General features: G+C 38.6%; 1 protein-coding gene across 9 annotated transcripts in view; it reads left to right on the top strand.

Moving 5' to 3' along the window:
• RIMS2 (regulating synaptic membrane exocytosis 2) overlaps nt 1-19,514 on the top strand; it is an 842,692-nt gene that overhangs the window by 227,644 nt on the left and 595,534 nt on the right. For all 9 annotated transcript variants that reach the window (XM_072603307.1, XM_072603309.1, XM_072603321.1 and 6 more), the window contains one exon: nt 1,507-1,814. In XM_072603307.1, coding sequence (XP_072459408.1) covers nt 1,507-1,814 — 308 coding nt within the window. The remainder of the gene's footprint in view (nt 1-1,506; nt 1,815-19,514) is intronic.

The following is a 19,514-nucleotide window of genomic DNA, read 5'->3' as shown; positions in this document are numbered from 1 at the left end:
ACAATCTGTGGGCCTAGAGCTCCAGAAACAGTGGCTGTTGCTTCTGTGGCTGCTGCTGCTATGGCTGCTGTGGGTTCCTCATCCCCCCTCAGTAGCCCTGGGGCTTGGGCCTGACCACTTCATTCTCCTTTACTGGTCCCACAGGCTTTTCCCACTGATCTTCCAATTTATCCTGAGCATTTTGGGGTTATGAAGTCTGGTGTGAGAGATTCAGTCTCCCCAAGGCCTGCTCAGTTCCCCTTTGTGCACTCATGACCCACACTGAACTATACTTTGCTCCCAGTGTGGTGCGATAGACACTTCCCTCGACCTTCCAGCCTTTCTTGGTCTGGGGATTTGCTTCACTACATCATTCTGTGGGTTCTGCAACTCCAGAATATGTTTAGAGACATTTTTTTTACAGGTATTTGGCTAGGCTTGGTGGGAGCACTCTAGAGAGTTTATGCTGTTACTCTGTCATCTTGGCTTTGGCTCCCCCTCTCACCCCCCCCCCCCCACTGATTCTCAAGGTAAATCTCATACTCCATCAGTCCCATCTTATACTTATGGAGTTAATTTTTTGAGATCAAGAATAAGACTTTACGTATCTCCCTATTAAATTTCATAATATTAGTTTCATTACACTGCTTTAATCTCTCAAGATCTTTGAAAAGTCTACCTCCTTGTCATCCAGGATGCTAGCTGTCTTTGTCAGCTTTTCAAGATCTTAGCTATAGAGCTAGAAGGGATCTTTAAGACTGTCTAGTCCAATTCCTCTCCTTTTACAGATGAAGAAACTGAGAACCAGAAAGGTTAAGTGACTTGGACCAGGTTCTGTAGGTAATAAGTGTCAGGCCAAAGATTGAAGCTAAGGTTGTCTGACTCCAAATCTTATACCTTTTCCCTTATACCATAGAGCAATCAAGAAATATTCATTAAGCATTACTATACATGTAATACTATATTAGGGACTGTGGAACATTAAAAAAAGTACAAATCTACATTCTCTGACCTCAAAAAAACATATTTCAGTTGAGGGAATAAAGCTAATAGCCAACCCCCCCCCCCAAAAAAAAACCCCAATAAAAATGGTAGATCAAATCAAATGTTTCATTATGTAATGCTTGAAAAATTTCCTTGAAATGCACAAGTTTTGCTTGTTTTTGTTGTTAATAAAAAAGAAAGCTGAAGGAGAATATCCTTATATTTGTATTCTACCTTTGTGGTAGCCTCATACTGTCATCTTCGAAGTCCTAACAGTTACTTAAGCTAATCCTAACTTGAACTCTAACGCATGCCCAGTTGTCTTTAGAACTGGAAAAGACCTCAAAGGTGATCTAGTCCTACTCCTCATTTTACAGAAATAAAATGTAAATGTAGTATAATGTAAGCTTTTAAAGCTTAGAGACTGTTTTGATTTTGTCTTTGTGTCTTTGAGGTATGTAGTAGGTGCTTAATAAATGCTTGTTGAATTTAAATTAATTAAAGCAGCTATATATATTTTTTGCCTCTCCTTTTTTTGTGCAGGTTATGTGGGTATGTAACTTGTGCCGAAAACAACAAGAAATCCTCACTAAATCAGGAGCTTGGTTCTATAACAGTGGCTCTAACATGTCCCAGCACCCTGACCAACAGGCTCTCCGAGGGATACGGAATGAAGAGGCTCCTCAGGAGAAGAAAGCAAAGCTACATGAACAGGCTCCATACCAAGGGACCCCAGGGGACCTGCCTGTCCCCTCTATAGATAAAAGCCGACCTCATGGGCTTACGAGGCAGGACTCAATTAAAAACGGGTCAGGAATGAAGCATCCCATAAGTGACACCACTTCGGACAGGTAATTCTATTTGCCTTATTTTTTTTTTTGTATTAAAGAACTTATATTTTTATTATCAAGAGGAAGTCCTTTCTTTATAGGATCTCATAATTTAAACACTATGGTGGAGAGAAGGGCAAACATAGCTCTGCCGCTTACTGCTTATGTTACTGGGGACCAATCATTTAACCATCCTAGGATTTTCTTGTCTTGTGTGATTTTGATATGACCTATGTGGGAATTTGCTTTGCTTGGTTATGCATATTTAATATAAAATTTTAATTTTTTCTCTTTATCCAATGAGGAGAAAGAAGTAGGTGGAGCATAAAAATAAATATTGTAAAATGAAAAATATTAAAAGTTAAAAGAAAAAAGAAATAAAATGAAGAAAGTAGATTAGTTGACCTCCAAGATCCTTTTCAGTTCTAAATCTTTGGTCCTATAATCCCATGACAGGTAAGGAAGGTAGTTTTCCAGAAAGTTACAAGAAGCATTTTCTCTTTATTTCTCTATGTCTGATATGGTTGTATCTAAATACACCATTTTTGCTTAGTCTCCAGCATTCAATTCAGTTAGATATAGTCATACTTTATATTAAAGGATGATGAGATTGACTGAAATCATTAAAAGGCATAACTCAGAGAGGGAGGAAACTCAGGCTGAATATTTTAGTGGAGTTGTTGGTCACTGGAATTCAATAGGAAGAGATGACTTAAGGAAATTTTCCTTCCACTAGCCAGTAGCTATATTTATAGTTCAGAATGAGTATTTTCAAGAGGCAATATGCTGACTAAATCATGATCACTTCATTCTTCCCCATTACATTTTTCAAAAAATTTGACATTTATACACTTAATAAATTATATTTGGTGATGCTGACTTATTCCTAATATGCTGGAATAGAGAAAGTATGATGTGATAAAAAAAAGGGCTGAACATAGAGTCAGAGAATGGGTTCAGAATCCCAGCATTCATTACTTCTTGCTATCTGTGGAATTTGGGGCAAGTTCCTAATCAATGAACTGAGAATTAAAAAAAAAAAACATATAAAAGAAGAAAGCAAGAGCATGTAACCAGATGAATTTAAGTCAATAGAATGGTTCTTTAAAAGTAGTCTCAGAAAAGCTGAGGATAAGGGAAGTTGGTGACAAAATGGTGGGACTTTGTTGTTATTTGTGTTTAGTTGTGTTCTTGTAGAAAACAGTAGATTTGATGAAGAGACAGGACTGCTGCTTACATGAGATGGTGATAACTGGGAACAGAGGGAAGGCAGAATTGCTTGTTTCTTATTATATTTCTATTTTCTCTGTGAGAAAAATAGACTGGCATAGTGAATAGAGTGCCAGGAAGACCCAGGTTCAATACCACCTAATGCATCCTGGGATGTATGTCATGGGATTGGGCAAGTCACTCTCAGTGCTCTAGGCAACTCTCTAGGACTACACTTTACAAAGCAGGTGCTGATCTGCATTGGACAAGGTTTTTTTTCAACCTGAAATTTCCCTATAACACTCAAATGACAAGTCTAATTCCAACCTCTGTCCCTTTCTTTGCTAAGGAGAATGATGACCTTTTCCTGGAACTGATCAAGCACACTATCTAAGAGAATTGATCCTGAAGTTGAGTAAGGAAGGAATGAAAGATTCCCTAGTAGCTCTTGATGAGTTCAAGTCATCTAGGCAAGATGAACTAGATCCTTAGGTCCTAAAAGAACTGATAGATATAATTGCTAGTCCACTGTCAGTGATTTTTGAAAAATTATGAAAAATGAAAGAGATAATATAGAGTTGAAGAAAGATAAATATCCCAGTTTTCAGAAAAGGAAAGAGCCTGCAAAGAATAGTTCAATAAATTTGATTTCAATTCCTAGGAAAATTCAAGAAAAGATCTCTAAAGAAATGGCTTGCTAACTTTCTAGAAAAGGAAGTGGTGATTATGAAGTACAAGTATAGCTTCTTTGAAGATAGATCATTCCAAACATTTTTCAACAGGTACTGAGTTAGCAGATCAGGGGAATGCTCTAGATATAGTTAACCTATATTTAAGGAATAACTCAAGAGACTTGAAGTAGATAATAATATCACTAGATGAATTCAGAACTGGTTGAATGATTGGACTCAAAGAGTAGTTATTGATGATTTGAGGTTGGCAAGAGATGTCCAGTGAAGTGCCTCAGGGATCTGTATGGAGCCCTGTGTTTTTTAACATTTTTGTCGATGACTTCTATAAAGCCATAGTTAATAGGTTTATCAAATTTACAGATAATACAAAGTTGGCAGTCATAAACAACAATGGATTTTTACCAGCTAGCCCACTGATGAGATTCCAATAAGCAATTTCAGTAGGAATAAATGTAAAGTCTTACACTTTTGTTTTAAAAGCCAGCATTACAAGGAGGGGATAGAAGTTAGCAATTTGTCTGAAAAAAGATCTGGAGGTTTTAGTGGACAACAAGCTTAATATGAATTAACATTGTGATGTGGCAGCTGATAAAACTAATGCACTAAGAGAGATATAACTTCTAGTTGTTAGGAGAAGGAAGACATTAACTGAATAGGGGCAATAGGGATTGCTTCATTTTTGTCTTTATAGCCCCGGTACCTAAAACAGTGCCTAGCACATAGTAAGTGCTTAATAAGTACTAGAGAAATGGAAACAAATGTTAATTTATTATGTGAAATCCCTACTATGTGAAATACACAGTGCTAAGTACTGCAGAACTAGGAATTCTAAGAGATACTTACTATTTGAGTTAGGAGGGGCCAATCACTTAACTACTCTGCTCCTTAGTTTCTTTATATATAAAACTAGGGTGATAATGATCAATCAATAAATCAATCAATAAATGTTTATTGAGTACTTACTATGTTCCAGGTACTGTGCTAAGCATTGGGGATAGGAAAAGGGGCAAAAAATACTCCATGTCCTCAAGGAGTTTATAATCTAATGGGGGAGACGACATGCAAAATTATATACACAAGGCAAGTTATATACAGGATAAACAGAAAATAATAGAGGGAAAGCACTAGAATTAAGAAAGATTGGGAAAGATTTTCTCTAAAAGGTAGGATTTTTGTTGGCACTTAAAGAAAGTTGGGGAAGTCATTTGGCAGAGTTGAAGAGAAAAACATAACTGTCTGGAGCCAAGAGATAGGATGTCTTGTCCATGAATCATCAGAAAGCCAATGTCACTGGATGGAAGAGTATGTAATTGAGGAGTAAGGTTAAGAAGACTGAAAGACAGGAGATTAGATTATGAAGGGCTGTGGATGTCAAATAGAGTATTTTGTATTTGGACTTTGAGGTGATAGGAATTTGATACTCAAAACTGGAGTTTTTGAATAGGGGATGGCTTAGTCATACTTGTGGTTTAGGAAACTCACTCTGGTAGCTGAATGGAGAGTAGATTGGAGAGGGGAGATAGTCGAGGCAGACAGGCTCCTCAAGGGTTATTTCAGTGGTATGAGTGTGAGATGAAGAGGGCTTGCACTAGAGTAGTAAATAAAGGAGGAGTATTTGATAGTTGTTGCAGAGATAAAGTTAATAGGTCTTGGCAACAGCTTGGATTTGGAGGGTTGAGAGATAGTGAGGAACTGAGGGTAACTTTTAGGTTGCCAGCCTGAGGGACTAGGAGGATGGTTTTGCTCTCTAGAGTAATAGGCTAGGCAGAAGGCAGATTTTTTTAGGTGTGTGGGGATAATGATTTCTGTTTTGAATATGTTTAGCTTAAGATGTCTACTGGATATTTAGTTTGAAATGTCTGAGTCTGTAGAAGAAAGTAAGATTGTAGGTCAGCAGAGAAATTGGGCAGGATAGGTAGGTTTGAGAATCATTGGGAGAGAAATGGCATTTTAACCCATGGGAGTTGATGAGATAGCCAAGTGAAGTAGAAGACAAAAAGAAGAGAAGAAGGCCCAGGACAGAACCCTGAGGGATGCATGTATGTAGAGGATGTGATTTGGACAAGCAGTTGGATAGAGAGGAGAATCAGAGACACTGGAATCCTGGAAATCTAAAGAGAAGAGTGTTGGGGAGATTTTCAGTGGTGTCAGAGGCTTCAGTGAGGTCTAGGAGAATGGGAATTGAGAAAAGACCTTTGGATTTGTTAACTAAAAATCATTGGTAACTTCGGAGAGAGCAGTTTTGGTAGAATAATAATGTTGGGAACTGGACTATAGGGGGTTAATAAGAGAATGAGAAGAAAGAAAATGATGGGACTTATTGTAGATGTCCTTTTTGAGTTCACCTCCAAAGGGTAGAAGAGATATATGATGATAGTTAGCAAGGATGGAAGGCTCCAGTAAGTGTTTTTAAGGATGTGGGAGATATGGACATGTTTATAGGCATCAGACAATAAGTCAGTAAACAGAGAGAGACTAAAAAGAACTCATGAAATGGAGATAATAGAAGGATTTGGAAAAGACAGGAGGTAATGGGATCACTTGAACAGGTTGAGGACTTAGCCTTGGTAAGGATAAAGCCATTTAGTCATGTAAAACATGGGTGAATGAGGAAATAGTGGCAGAAGGCGCCTGAGTAACAGGAAATGTGGAAGAGTGGAAAAGAAGAAACTCATGGCAAATGGCCTCATGACCTTTCTTTTGTCCTGCAAAATTTGAGGTGAAAATCTCATCTAAGACAGTAAGGAAGGAGGAGCCATGGGAAGTCAAAGGATACATGAAAAGGTTTGAAAAAGCCTCTGTGGAGAGAGGGATAGTGAGTTAATAAAAGAGATACAGTAGGATTGTCTAGCAGCAATAAGGGCTCAACTGAGGTTGTGAAAAAAATTTGTAATGGACCCAGTCAGAATGGTTTCAGGATTTTCTCCACCTTCATTCAGCAGCACATGTATTGGAGCAAAGGTGGAAAATGATGAAAGTGATCCAAGGCTGGGCCTTGGCAGGGTATAATCAGTGATATGATAAAGGGGAGTAAGTAGGGATTCAAGACCAGAAGAAGAGTGTCTAGTTGACTCGCTTCACCAAAGGGTCAAGATGGGGAAAAAGAGGAAAGAGTAGATACTGCAAGCTTGAGAGAGAATTGAAGGGTTAAGGGTTTGGAGGTCATGGTATGAATGAGGAGTAGGCTTATATAAAGGAAGCCAGAGAGAAAGGTGAAAAACCAGTAGATCATGGTCAGATAAGGGGATTTCAGAATTCTTAAACATAAAAGTGGTGCCTTTGCTGGTCAAGGTCAAGGTTATGACCATCTTTGTGCATGTCTGACATGGAGTGAAGAAGTAGATTATGGGAAGTCAGCAGGTTGAAGAGCAAAATGAGATGAGAGCTCCTGCTTCACTGCTCTGCTCCTCTTCCCTCTAAAGGGTGGAGATTAAATAGGAAAAGAGCACAGCAGGAAATCAAAGTTAAACATGCACAGCAGGAGGATAAATAAAGTTCCCCACCACTTTCTGTCTTCCGATCCCCTCAAAGGACAGGAGCAACAGGAGATGGGAGGCCTAAAGTTAAAAGGTAGTGTCAGGTCCAGAATTACCCTGGGTAGGGAGCCCTGTACCTCTTCCATAATGATGGAGTGCTCTTTTGATACCAAAGGAAGAGACCAAGGATCTCAAAATTGATTATAGGTAGTAGCTTAATCAATTATCATGAATACTTACAAACAGGGGCAATCTTAGGTCTGGAGTGGCAGCCAGGCAGGTCAGTGGATGCCCACCAAGAACCTCCAAAATTCACGTGGTAATTGTAGAAAACAGACAAAAGCAGGAGGAGCTAGAGAGTGCCTCACTACTGAGGGGTGGATATTTTTGGTTTTCTGCTTAATAATGAGCTTGGGAGAAAAGCCAATGTTATGCCCAAGCATAAGTTTGTGTATGGGTCATGTACCCAGTCACATATAGGTGACAATAGTCTTGTTATGACTTTCATAGATTATAGTATCTCAAGTTATGACTCAGAGTCTAAAATATACTTCAGTATCTATGATTGTAAACAGGTCACCATGTTGAGACTTCTACCTTCCACAGAGTTTGTTTTACAGCTTTTTATTTATTACTGTATTTTGTACCTTTTCCCCCATTAGGATCCCACAGGTAGGTTGCTTCTCTTTGCACTGATTCTCTCCATCCCATTTGGGAGATTGGCTGGCACCAGGAGGTAGATGTTACATTGTGCTGACACAGATGAAAGTCATTGATTTGGGGCAAAGGCGAGTACTTTGGGGTAGAAGGAATACTCCCAGCCTGACCCCATGAAGAAGACACAAAGCATGGCCATGGGCACATGATGCATTCTTTATCCACCTCATAGGGTTGTTTTAATGCTCTAAAGAGATAATATATGTAAAGTATTTTATAAATATCAGAGAAATCACAAGTTAAAAGAGATTAAAGGCAGTTTAGCAAAATTTATGAATGAAAAACTTCTAATTGAATACAAAGGAAAATGAGGATTGTGAGCAAGGCAGTTTTGGCGTATGTATCCCTAACCCTTGAGGATAACGTTAAGGAGAATGCGCCTTTAGAATTATCTTTAGTACTTCTGCCAGAGACAGACCACTGGGTTGGGTAGAATATAAGTTTGACCTAGTATGGCACTTCTTATATCCTTGGGGAGGTGATATATGTTAATTAATTTTCTCTTCCCCTATTTTGCCCAGGAGCTCTGGTTGCTATTTCTAACAGACTTAGCCTTTGGTGACTCAAAGTATTCCTTAATTATATTTCCCATTCTGAGCTGCACTGAGCTAAGACCAACAGCTGATCTGATTGCTAAGAACTCCTGGGCACACATCTGAACAAGGAAGACGGTGGATTTTTATTCTGCATTTTTGTTAATTGCATCTAGAAAATGGGATGGGACATCGATTGTTGCACAATAGTGATATTAGGAAAAGTATTTCTTTTCTCTGCAGAAGCAATTAAATTATCTCATCAGAGGCAAAATGGGGCACTTGTTTTATTATCCTTTAATACACATGGCTGAGAAAACCCATTAAGCAGGTATCTGTGACTAGTAATGAACCCTTCCATTTTCCTTCCTTAGATGGTAGCTGGTTCTCTTGGTGCTGTGGAAATTTCCCTTTATGTTGTCTATTTACTTCTAGCATCCATAACTATTTTTAGACCAACTTAAAATTTTTTTTCTCTTGGAGGAGTTGACTGTAACTCTAAGATACAGCGTGCAATAACTAAAAGAGTCTGGATGGGGAGGATGAGGATCAGGTTGTCTTTGCCACTTGGAAGCAAATTATTTCTGTTCTCTGGGATTCATTTTCTTCATCTATAAAATGAAGGGATTGGGTTGGCTCATCTAGCCCAAGCTCCCTTCTAGGTCTCAGTTTATGATCCTGAAAACCCAAGGAAAGCTTGGTTGGTCGTTGGGACTACTGGAGACCAAAGTGACAAGTTTACATATAATTAGTCTGCTCTTTTGGCATCAAAACCTTTCCCAGTTGGATTGCCTGTGGGTGAGGTATGAAATTTTAAACCATTTTATTTCATTTCATTTATGTCCCTAACAATATACTGGGCATTGTGGAAAATACAGAAGAAATATATGACATAGTTCCTTCCTTCAAGGGTCTTGTTGCTTGGTTAAAAGGGTCAAGCCACTGGGACAACTAGGTGGTGCAGTGAGTATAGTACTGGCTCTGGAGACAGAAGGACCTGTCTGAGTTCAAATCTGGCCTCAGACACTTGACACACTTACTAGGTGTGTGATCTTGGGCGAGTCACTTAACCCCACTTGCCTTGCCTTTCTCCTTCCAAAAAAAGGGGGTCAAGACACTAAGATAATAGATTTAAAGATGGAAGGGAGATGGGCAGAAAATTTGGAACTCAAAATCTTATGGAAGTGAATGTTGAAAACTAAAAATTAATAAATTTAATAAAAAGTTAAAAAATAAATGCTAGTTATTATTAATAATAAAATAAAATCTAGAAGGGACTATCAAGCCAATTCCCTCATTTTACAGATAAGGAAATTGAGTCACAGAGAGGTTAAATGATTTGCCCAGTGTCACTTATGTAGTAAGTTTCTGAATTGGATTTGTACCTATATTTTCCTGATTCCAAGACCAGTAGTACACTGTCTATTACATTTGTCTCTGTCTCTAAGTCTCTCTGTCTCTATGTTTCCCTGTGAGAGAAGGTTCTAGTCTTCTACTCTTTAGATTGCACCAGGGATATATCAGAAGACAAAAAAAGCTTCGGGTAAGGACCATGCATTCAGTTGGGGCTGAACTCATTAAGGGACACCAGAGTCCTTACAGCCTGAAACTTAGAGATGGTAAAAAGGAAGGGCCAAGAATCCCTCCTGATCATCTTAGAAAAAGAGCCTAGGGATCCCTGAACAAAATCAAGAACCAAAGAATGTGAGACAAAAGGGACTGCAAGAATAAATACCTGAACAACTACATCCCCTTTACTGCCTTTGAAGTGTCATTGAAATCTCTCTTTAAAGAGCAACCATGAAGTCTCATTACTTTCGTTCATTTATTCATCCATTCCACAATAATTCATTAAGTACCTACTAAGCACAATTTGGTCTAGAAAGACAAAAAGTGACATAGAAATTGATCTCAGGAATCTAATTTTTTGGGGGTATTATTTTTATTAGCTTATTTATTTTTAGCTTTCAACATTCACTTCCATAAGTTTTAAATTTTCTTTCCCTCCCTCACCTTCCCCTCCCCAAAACAACATGCAGTCTGATATAGGCTCTACATATACGTTTCTATTAGACCTATTTTCACATTAGTCATGTTGTACAGAAGAATTAGAGCAAATGGGAGGAATTAGGACTCTTACTTTTTACTGACTGTGTGTGTTTCTGTAGTATGTGTGTGCAGGATATAATATGTCCCAAGAAAAATAAACAAATATATCCAAAATAGGAGCAGAATAATTTCAGGGAGGGGGCAGAACCCTGACAACTTGGGCATCAGGAAAGTTGTCATGTGGGAGGTGGCATTTGATCTGACCCTTGAAGACTTTTAATTATTCCAAGTTGTAGAGGTGAGAAGAGAGCATTCCAGGTCTAACTCAAGACACTGAAGCGGCAGATAGAGTGCCATGTCTGGGGACCAACCAGCAGACAGATTTACCTGGAATATGCTGTGTAAAGGAGACCTTTTCTTTTCTGTGATATCCAAAGGCCAAATGCCTTCATCCTAACCTTTTATGTTAACTTAATAAGCACACGTGTTTTGTTGCTGTCAGTCACTTAGTTGTGTCTAACTCTTTGAGAGCCCCTGTGGACCATAGCACACCCATGATTTCCACAGGGTTTTCTTGGCAAAGATACTGGAGTGGTTTGCCATTTTCTTCTCCAGTGGATTAAGGCAAACAGAAACTAAGTGACTTGTCCAGGGTCACAGAGCTAGTAAGTTTCTGAGGCTGAATTTTAACTCAGGAAGATAAATCTTCCTGACTCCAGGCTCTGTGCTCTATTTGCAACTACCTAGCTGCCTCCGATTCATGTTTTGCCCTATCTAAATTTAATTTCTCGATCCCATTTCTATGGACTTATCACCTGAATTCACCTTTTCCTCTTTAAACTGAATAATGCTAACATAAAAGTATAATCCAGAAAGCTTTAACTCCTTTCAGTCCTTTGCACAAGTTACATTCAATGTGACTTTGGTGTCTTTGCTAATAACAACAAGAACTAACTTTCATTTTTGCAAAGCACTTTAAATATGTTATTTCATTTCATCCTCAAAACAGTAATGATTGTCTGATCACTCCCTTCTGTTCCTATCTAAACACTAACCAGACTTCAAGCCCAGCATGCTCCATTTGGCTGAACATTTGCAATGGTTATCCTAGCTAAGGAGATGCAGTGGTTCATTTGTACCAGAAATATTCATTTTCTTCTACTTCTTTCTCCCTGGGTATGGGTTCAATTAGCTTATCCATTTGGGGTATTGGTGGTGGTTTTAATCAGCCCATTAAGTGTATGGGTGTTGAATGAGGTCCCATTCCTATTCTAGTGTGGGTGTTAATTTGGGGAGGAAGGGTTGGGTGCTCAGTAGGTTAGATGTGTGTGTGGGGGGGTTGGGGGTGGGAGGCTGCTGCCTCAGCTAGAGATTCTAGGGCATGATGTTCTTTAAAGCTAAATTGCCCTGCCTTGTCTTTCCCTGACTTCCCTTCTTCCCTGCCAGCTTCTCTTCTTTCCCCCACCCCACCCTTACTCAAAGTTGGTGCTTGTCTTGCTCTTTTACTCTGGCTTACCTTGCTGTAAAGTCTGGAGAGCTACCCTGTTTTAAGTCTGGCCTTTCTCTGGGCCAATAGGCTGTCATCAGAGTAGGCTTCACTTGCTTTCTCAGCCTTCCCTGGCATGCCTTGAGACCAATACAATTCCTCTCTTCTAATAATACCCTGGACAATTGCAATAGCATCCCTGGTTTCACAGAGTCACAGAATTTCAGAATTGGAAGGAATCTCAAAGGTCATTTAGTCTAACTTGGACCTTGGTAGAAAGTCCCTTAGCAACATCCCTGATAAATGTTCATGTAGCCTTTCGCCGAGGTCCAGAGAGAAGGGGACTCCACTTCTCCCAGAAGTAGGTCATTCTACTTGGGGCTTTCCTTCATAATGAGCCCAAATTTCTTCCTTAGCTTCTACCAGTTTCTTCTAGTATTGCCCTTCAAATATCTGAGAGCAGTTAAAACATTTCCAATAGAATTCATTTCACGAGCCATTCATTAAACATTATTATTTACTAGGTCCTGGTTTGACTAGTGCTATAGAGGCAGCAAACAAGTCAGTCCTTGCCTTGAGGGAGGGTACATTGTACTGGAGTGGATATAACATGTACACAGATAAGTACAACAAGTCTTCTTTTCTAGGCTAGAGTACCCCCGTTCCTTTAGATGACAGCACTGTGTCTGCTCTGCTTAGGATCCTAGGGAGACAGCATAGTGCACCAGAGAGAATGTGCGGGAGGAGCAAACCCAGGAGGCAGGGGGTTTGCTTTATGGTTCTGACAATATTTGGATGACCCCAGAAAAATCACTTTACTTCTTTGTGCCTCAATTTTTTGTCTACAAAATGGGAATAATAATATTTATTTACCTTACAGTATTTTTATGAGGAAGATAAACTTTAAAGCATTGTACAAATATGTACAAATATTGTTATTATTCTGGTTGCCTTCTGACCATATCTAGAATGTTTATGTACTTCATAAAATATGGTGCAAAGAATTGTAAGAAAATCCTCTGGATGTGGTCTGACTAGGTCAAAGCACAGGGGAACGATTGTCTCTTTCTCTACAGTCATAAGGATTGTCTTTATGTGGCAGAGGAAAATATTTGGGTTTTGGCTATCATGTCATTGAACTCATATTGAGCTTGTAACCCACTAAAACTCCCCAGATCTTTTCCTTTTTCATAAACATTTCTGTTTAACTTTTCTTCCTGAGAGCCTGAAGAGGTGCCAAGTTGTATGCTTGCCCTTTCCCTTTCACTGTAGAGGAAGACTGACCTTTACTTTATGCATATAAACTTGTTACCTTGGTTCTTTCAGAAGAACTTCCTGGTAGTGACAATCTCAATCTAATGTGTCTCTTGTGGCTAATTTTTATATTGAATTGATGAGACTAATTTCCTTTTTGCCACACCATAGTCATTAATAATAACAATAATAATATTTATATGACATTCATAGTGTTTCAGACACTGTGCTACGTGCTTTACGACTATTATCTCATTTGATCCTCACAACAACCAACTGAAGAAAAGAAGGTGAACAAGGTGAAGCTCAGGGCTGCAAAGCTAGGAGGTATCTGAGGCCAGCTGTGAACATAGGTTTCCTGACTCCAGTCCCAGCACGGCTTCTGCTACATCAGCCAGTTGCCCTAGATGAATGAGGCAAAGCTTCAGAAAATCTCTAGTTGAACAAATAAAGAACCTGTGATGTTTTATATTTTTATCAGTATCTTAGATAAAGCCACAGATAGAGTGTTTCTCAAAATATACAAAAGATACAAACATGGGCAGATTAGCTAAAACATTGGATGACAGAATCAAGATCCATTTGCACCAACTCTAACAATAGGATAAATATAAAGATCCATAAGGACCTCAAAAAATCCATTTCAGATGAAAAGGTTGGGAGGGGTGTGTTTAGACAGTAGTGCCCATGAACAAAGACCTAATAATGGACTACAAACTACAAACACAATAGATTAAGTGAGGTAGAAGGATCAAGGGGAGGGAGTAGTTTTGCCATTTTAGGAAGAATTTAAATAACCCAGACTATATCTGGAAGAGGGTGACCAAGATGGTGAGAGGGTTGGAAATAATACTACACAGAGATCACTTGCAGGAATGGAGGCTTTTGAGTCTCAGGAGAAGACAAGGGAAATATCATAGCAGTATTTAAGTATTAGCAGAGCTAGGTGGCACAGTGGATGGAGGTCTGGGCCTAGAATCGCAAAGATGCATCTTCATGAGTTCAAATCTAGCCTCAGAAACTTGCTAGCAGTGTGGTCCTGGGCAAATCACTTAACCCTGTTTGCCTCAGTTCCTCATCTTTTAAATGAGCTGGAGAACGAAATGGCAAACCACTTCAGTATCTCTGCCAAGAAAATCCCAAAATGGGGTCATGAAGAGTCAGGCATGACTGAAAAATGACTGAACTTCTGACTCCAGAACCAGTATTTTTTTCTACTATGCTATACTGCCTCCCAAAGGATAAAGATTTTTTTTTTTTAAGGATTGTAGAGATGTGAGCAAGTCTGTAAATAAAAGTCAGTATACTAAAAGGGCGGTGGTGAGATAATTACTGGTGCAAGATTCTGGAGGAAGTGAGGAGAAATGGATTCAGAGGTTCATTTTCAGAGGAATTAGCCTTTAATGACAGGAAGGAGAGTGATCATAGTAGAATGGAGCTGAGGAACTTCATGTCAGAGGGCCTTAGTATTTTCAGCGAGGTAGGAGGTTAACTCATTTACTGTAAGAATGATGTGCAGGACCTTTCTTTGTCATCAAAGGGGAAGCAGAAAACCTTTGGAATAGTTGCTGTGGACAATGAGATGTGGATTTTCAGTAAGGGTAGAGTAGAAGGATTGTCAAGGAGCAGTGAGGGTCTTCATGAGGTTAGGTATCTAACATTGTGTACTTACAAATATTCCCTACATCCTTACCTGTGATTTCATTGTTTTGGAAGATTGAAGTAAAACGGAACTTATTAGGGAGTAGGATTTGAAATATTGAAATTACAGTTCATTTCCAAAATAATATAGGTTCAGAAAATTGAGGGGTACTTATATTTATCATGTGTCCATAGGGCATGACATGTTTACTAACTTTTTGGACCATACTTTATCTTAGGAGACCTGAGATGAGCTGGGTATTGGTTGAAGACAATGTCAATTTTTAACAGTCTTATTCAAAGAGTCCACACAAGGGAAGAATAAGAAAAATCATGTGAAGATGAGAGGAAGAAAAATGATACAGCAATAAAGTTGGCAAAATAAATAAGAAAATGAGTAATAAGTAAAGAGTGGCTAGGTGTGCTAATCATAAAAAAGGAAAGAGAAAAAATAAAATTTTTATGGCACCATGTAGGAAAAACACACACAAATGATCTTAGCTTTAAGATCAAATAACTTGGTAATCTTTCTCCTGAATCTTTCTCCCTTTGTTCTTCAGAACTTAAGATCTCAATGGACAAGAATTCTGTCTTCTGTTTATTCTGTATAGCTTCCAGTGCATTATGCACACTCAGTAAATATTTGATGCTGATGATGGATGAGCTAGAGCTGGAAGTACTTGTCTTGTAACATGACTGATTGTCCTTAATGCTGACCAGCTGAATGAATGATCAATCACTAGACTCTTAGACTTATAATGACACATGAGGCATAGCAAACTCTTAAGAGGCCTCTTTATTTATAAGAATGTTTTGATATGCACTCTGGAAGACAAAGTACTTCTCCTAACAAGGATGTTCAACATGATGTGACAATTGGTTTGTCTGGATAAGGGCCAGATGGCCTCTGCTCTTAGAATATAAAATTTGAATCAGTTTTCAGCATATAAAAACATCTTTTAAGTAGAGGAAGTAAGTTCAGTTCAGCAAAATTTAAGAAAGTATTAGTCCAAGTCTTAGCTTTGTTCAAAGGTCATGTAGGTTACCTGTAGCTCATGCCCTCTTCTGTTCTGAAATTATCAAAGTTTGAGGAGAGAGAGAGAGAGAGAGAGAGAGAGAGAGAGAGAGAGAGAGAGAGAGAGAGAGAGAACAAAATTCTAAAGGAAGTGGGGAGAAATAAGATGAGAAGTTCAATTTCAGAGGATTAGCCTTCTGGGAGAGGCAGGAAGGAGAAAGTGATGAGAGTAGAAGAATGGAGCTGAGGAACTTCATGTCAGATGGCCTTAATATTAAGTCACAGTAAGTTGCATGATCAAGATGCATTTAGTAGGGAAATGGAAATTTTGTAGTGGACCATTTAGTCTCATTAAATCTTAAACTTTGGGGTTTCTCCATGTGCTCAGATGCATATGAGGTATGTTGGAATGTTTATGACTTGGGGAGTTTCAAAGAAATGATGTATTTTTATCCTAAAATAGACCATTAGACATCCCTGAAAACTAACACTAAGGAGCCTTATTAGCTTTATTAACATAAAGTAATGTTTTGGAGTAAAGTAGTACTAAACCATATTGGAGATATTAAATATACTTTAATTGGTCAAAGAAATTATCATTATTCTTTCTTGATCTAGTTCTCCTTGGACTCTTCTGAAGTAGCAAACATTCTACCTCTCCCCAAGCAGCTGAGCTGAAAATATGTGATTGATCATAAGGGACCCAAGGGAAAAAAGTGTGCATATATATGTAATATATGTTAGTTGTTTGTGTGGTAACTCTGCCATACAGGGAGATAACTGAGGTTAGTATACTAGTCAAGAAAGGAAAGATCTGTCTGAACAACTCACAATTTGGGGACCCTTTGAAACAATAACATTTATTTGAACTGGTTTCTTTTTATATTGTTCTATATTTCGGTTTGCTTTTGTTCATTCTTCAATGGGATCTCTTGGTTTCAATAAGCTTTATCCTCAGATATCTATGAACTCTCAAGTTCTTCTTTACTTTGCTGTCTTGATTTTTTGCATTGATATTACAGTAGATATGCAAATGCGATCACATCCTGGTACTAGTGATGGTTCTTACATAGAGGAGAGTGGTATACTCAGAAAAGATGGACTTTTGATGTTATGCAAGTGCCTTTGGCAAAGTACAACTAACTTTTGAGCAGGCATAGGGCCATTATAACAGAAGGACATGAATGTAGGAGGCTCAGAGACCATGTGTGACAAGTGTGATGTTTAGGCCTGAATTCCCACATGGGATATTCAAATGGCAGTTTATTCAGAGAATATTTTGCTCAATTTAAGTGCATATGCCAAAGTTAATTTATCTTCACTTTAAAAAAAGGATTAAGAAGCTATCAAATGCAATAATATAACATTTAAAATTACAGTAATGAAAATTTGCATCTATCATCTGAAAAATAAAGAACTATCATGTGGAAAAGGAAATAAAATCATTTGTTTTTTAATGTTAACAACAATTAATGATTATTTTTTCTTTCTTACCATTATGTGGTCAACAGCAATCGAAAGCTTCCCATATTCTCTAATGGGAAAATTAATATCAATAATAATACTTGAAATATACGTTTTTGTGTGAAGAGCATTTTTCTATCTTATTTGTTCTTCCCAACAACCCAGTATGGTAGATCCAACTCTTTTATCCATTTTGCTTATGAGGAAACTGAGGCTTAGATTAAGTGACTTATCTATCATCGCTCAGTCAGCAACTGACTCCAAGGCCAGGATTATCTGCCACATCATTCTGCCTCCAAAATTTTTTCTGTCATGGTTTATTGTGTTTACATGTAGAGGCCACATGATATAGTCTTACAATGCTGCGTGTAGAGTCAGGAAGGCATGGGCTCAATTCTTGTCTCTGCAGCCTCTACCCTGCAGATAGATCCTTATGATCTATCTACTGAAGTGCAACTAGACCATTCTCTGTGCTGGGCATTGGTAGAGGGAATTCCCACACTAGGAGCTCTCCTGTGGTGAAGGTACCACATATGACTCATGCGTTTGTTAATATTTAAATGTATATTTTGTGTCATGGGCGTACATAAAAAGTTTATTCTGAAACCCTACCACCCCAGCAATTTAGAGAGATGCAGTTTTCTAGAAAGAGATTCTTATGTGAAAGAATTACACAACCCAAGATAAGTCATAGAGTTGAATAACAGTCTATTTGACTTTCGTTTGAGGAAAGTAGAACACATAATTGGGGCACCTCAATGTGTGCCAGCCCTGGAGTCTGGAGGACCTGAGTTCAAATCCAGCCTTATATGCTTACTAGCTGTGTGACCCTGGGCAAGTCACTTAACCCTATTTGGCTTAGTTTTCTCATCTGTAAAAAAAAATATAGAGAAAGAAATGGTAAATCACTCTAGTATCATTGCTAAGAAAACCCTCAATTGGGTCACAAAGATTCAGATATGATTCATTGACCAAAAAAAAGGGAAGAAAAGACCATGTAATCAGCCATTTGGAAGCCATGAGGAACAACTAATAGTTCACTAGTGTAACTGTGTATATTCCCAAGTATTTGAGGACAGACTGTTTAGAATTTGAACCTGTGACTCAATGTGAAAATTTCTACCTAAAGTGCTACTCTGTCAGTCACAAGGATAGGATACATGGATTACATTTATCCCTAAAGCCGTTGCAGTGAATTATCAGAAAGCAAAGGTGGCATTTTCATCATCCAACTTCCTTAGGGAATATGGACAAATGGGTACTCCAGGCAACGGCAGAGATAGGAGGGAAGCTGGTGGGGAAAGGAGGGAAGGAGAGATGAGAAAAAGTGGTCTTGGGAAAGGAATGATGGAACAGAAGAATCAGGGAGCAAGTTGTTACTATATTTCTTGATGGTCCATTTGGTGCAACACAGTGTTCCTGGAAACTGGCCTCAGAAGCAGCAGGGCTAAAAATTGCCAGGGAAATGTTCTCTGCTTCCTGATTCTTTTGTTCCATCACTTCTCCAAGATCACTACTCCTTCCCTCCTTCCTCCACCAACTTCCTTACTCTATCTACTGTTGCCTAAGTTGCACATTTATCCATGCTCCCTAAGGAAATTTGATGATGAAAATGGCACCTTTGCATTCCCAGTTGAACACATTCCCTCTACCAATACAGTTAGGTACCTTCTCTGCAATTTATAGTTATAGTTTTAGTTTTAGAGAGATGCCTGGAGCACTTAGAGTGTCTTGCCCAGGGTCACCCAGTCAGGTCTTCCATGTTTTGAGTCACTTTTCTAGCCATCATGTAATGGCTGCCATTTCCAGACCACACCAATAAGAATACTGATGGGCTATCTTCAAAAATATAATTTCAACTGTTATGAGAGATAATGGAATGGAAAAACAACTATAATATGGTCATATACAAGAGGAGCAAGGACAGCCTTATGTTTCTATCTTTGATGTCCCAGAATATTAGGGCTTCAGGGGAATTCAGTGGTCATTTAGTCCAACCCCACCTTAACAAGAATCCTCTCTATACCATTCGTAGCAAGTGAGGATCCTATCTTTGCTCTGGTGAGGGAGATCTCCCATCTCCTCACTCTCTCTGATGGCAATCCACTTCACTTTGGGATAGGTTTAATTGATGGAATGCTTTTCTTTACATTGACCTGAGAACAGATTTTCTTTAAGTGATATA

Source organism: Notamacropus eugenii, chromosome 4 (genome assembly GCF_028372415.1).
Source record: "Notamacropus eugenii isolate mMacEug1 chromosome 4, mMacEug1.pri_v2, whole genome shotgun sequence".
Lineage (NCBI taxonomy): Eukaryota > Metazoa > Chordata > Mammalia > Diprotodontia > Macropodidae > Notamacropus > Notamacropus eugenii.
Note: the sequence above shows the minus strand (reverse complement) of the source record. Positions and strands in the feature narration are given on the sequence as shown.